This window comes from Apis dorsata, unplaced genomic scaffold (genome assembly GCF_000469605.1).
Source record: "Apis dorsata unplaced genomic scaffold, Apis dorsata 1.3 scaffold_254, whole genome shotgun sequence".
NCBI lineage: Eukaryota > Metazoa > Arthropoda > Insecta > Hymenoptera > Apidae > Apis > Apis dorsata.
In genome coordinates this window covers 339,232-341,825 of record NW_006263532.1, presented here as the reverse complement: position 1 = coordinate 341,825, position 2,594 = coordinate 339,232, and the positions used below count along the sequence as shown (strand labels likewise).

General features: G+C 35.9%; 1 protein-coding gene across 3 annotated transcripts in view; it reads left to right on the top strand.

The window, feature by feature from the left end:
* Positions 1-2,594, top strand: part of LOC102677107 — an 89,804-nt gene that overhangs the window by 84,925 nt on the left and 2,285 nt on the right. For all 3 annotated transcript variants that reach the window (XM_006616175.2, XM_006616176.2, XM_031510683.1), the window contains 4 exons: positions 158-258; positions 1,204-1,520; positions 1,765-2,136; positions 2,223-2,585. In XM_006616175.2, coding sequence (XP_006616238.1) covers positions 158-258; positions 1,204-1,520; positions 1,765-2,136; positions 2,223-2,585 — 1,153 coding nt within the window. The remainder of the gene's footprint in view (positions 1-157; positions 259-1,203; positions 1,521-1,764; positions 2,137-2,222; positions 2,586-2,594) is intronic.

Here is a 2,594-nt window from a genome sequence, read left to right as displayed (position 1 = left end):
ATATATATATATATATATACATATATATTTACCTATTGTAACTCGTTGCTGAATGTTGTATCGATGCTTCTACGTAAACACAAAGCTTGTTGGTCCTTCATCCGAAAATATGGGAAGGAGAAGTGAAAAATTAATGAGAATTTTATTCTGGTCCCAGTAACGCGAAAGGGAGGAGTTCTCGGACAAATTTGAGGCGTTCACTTAGTCAACCACTGGGTATTAATCAACTATCACCCTTGATGCGCACCAAAACTGCAGGTAAACTCAAATAATTATTAACTTAAAATCTCATTTGTTGATATTGTTCAAATTCTAACGTAGATTACATACTTTCCTTTCTTTCGTTTCAAGCAAATGAGTTATTTATCATTTTTTCTTACTTCGAACATTTACAAATTCTTATAATTTTACACATTGATTCACAATCATATTATTGCATAAAATTTTTATTACAAATATTTATAAAGTATTTATAAAGATATTTATAAAGTACAAGATCCTTTTTTTCTTTGTTTTTTCTTGTTGAAACACATTGCTTGTTTGCTTGGTACGAAAGTACATTGGTAGCGAACCCGTTGACGAAGAATTAGTGCACACTTTCTCTATTCCAGTGGTACTCCAATCTCTGTTTCTCTTAGATTCACCATTTTTTCCGACAGTGCTCTAAATTAGCATGCACCCTTTGTAAAAATCTCAAAGCAACCGTTGTAACAGAAAGCACCTGTAAGAAGAGTTCTTGAACAGTACGGAATGCGGAAACACTCCTGTATTAAACGTGTTGATATCTTCGTTCTGTAAGGATTGCTTCCTGTGAATACGCTTTTGTTCAAAGTAGAAAGCAACTATGCTTTTTGGAGCTTCATGAAATATTTCAGAAATTCAATTTCAAATTAATTCCTTTACTTAAAATATTGGAAATATTATTCTTGCGTAAACTATATTATTTCATAAAGCTCTACTATTAGAGAAAACTAATTACACCCACAAAACGTGATAAACAATTTTTTAATCTTTCGCTGCCAATACCAGCAAGCCTACGATGGATACCTACAGGGTGATTTAACGATTATACGATTGTTCTCTCGTGTTAAAAAATTTATACGACAAATCCAGCGACAGATAAAAATTTATAAAAAATTTATCTTCGATCTTCGTGTTCTTTATTCCAATAATAAAGACAAGTGTCGTTTTGTTTGAAATCAGGCGCAAGGTTGCCCGGTGGAAACGTCCTGTCTGAGGATGAACAGGATGGAAGAGGTGGGACTTCGGATGACGAGATGATGTCCGATTCGGAATCCTCCATCGCCTCCTTGACGGATAGAAAGAAATCCTTCGAGCAGACGATGGACGAGGAGGTTGTAATCTTGGCTGAAGCTGTTTGGGACCACGTGGCGATGGAACCAGAGGAGTTAGCTTTCCGTGCTGGCGATGTGATAGAGGTTTTGGATAATTTGGATAAAGACTGGTGGTGGGGTAGTTGCAGAGGAGAGCATGGTTGGTTCCCGGCTGCATTTGTTAGGGTATGTTTCTATTGATGACTTAAAAATAAATTATTTACCATTTATTTGAGAAAAATGCAATTTATTAAGATATTCGTTACATTTTATTTCATCTTTTAGGCAAATTTTAAATTTTTTAATATAAAAAAGATAGCGAATCGATATTGGTATTACTTTGAATTAATACACTGAGAATTCTTTGTTAAAAAAATAAACAAGTATTATTTTGAAGTTTGAATAACATCGTTGAATTTTATATCTTCAGTTACGCGTAAGCCAAGAAGACACTGTCGAGGATTGTTTGGCGGCGATGGCCTCTGGAGGTACATCGAATCAGCAATTGAGAAGACGTACCAGTGTCTCATTGTTATCAAACGAGCAAGTTAGAACGAGCGTAGTTCGTGAACTGGTTCAAACAGAGCGGGATTTCGTCAAGATACTAAGGGATGTTGCGGAGGGTTACATAGCTGAATGTCGACGACGCACGGATATGTTTACCGAAGAGCAGATAGAAACGATTTTTATCAATCTCGAGGAATTGTTAGACTTTCAATCTGAATTTTTGAAAGATTTAGAAACTAGGATAGATTGGAGTGCTCCGTATAAGAGTTGTGTCGGTGAATGTTTCCTAAATCATGTAAGAAAATTTAAACTGTTTCTTATATCTTTTTGTCTCGATAACAATTGTTTTAATGTTTTAATATATTCTCTAAACTGTTTCAGAGAGCAGGATTTCGCATGTATTCAGAGTATTGCAATAGTCATCCTATGGCTACCGCCACGTTACAAGAATTATATCAGCATAATCGTTACAGTAAGTTCTTTGAAGCCTGTAGATTAATGAGAGGATTGATAGAGATTCCTTTGGATGGATATTTATTGACGCCTGTGCAACGAATATGCAAGTATCCGCTCCAATTGGCGGAGTTGTTGAAATATACAAAATCTGATCATCCGGATTACCATAAAATTCAGGAAGCCCTTGAAGCGATGCGAGATGTCGCCGTTCTGATTAACGAGAGAAAGAGACGAATGGAAAGTCTTGAAAAGCTGGCTGCGTGGCAGCTAAGGGTTGAAGGATGGGAGGTATGAATT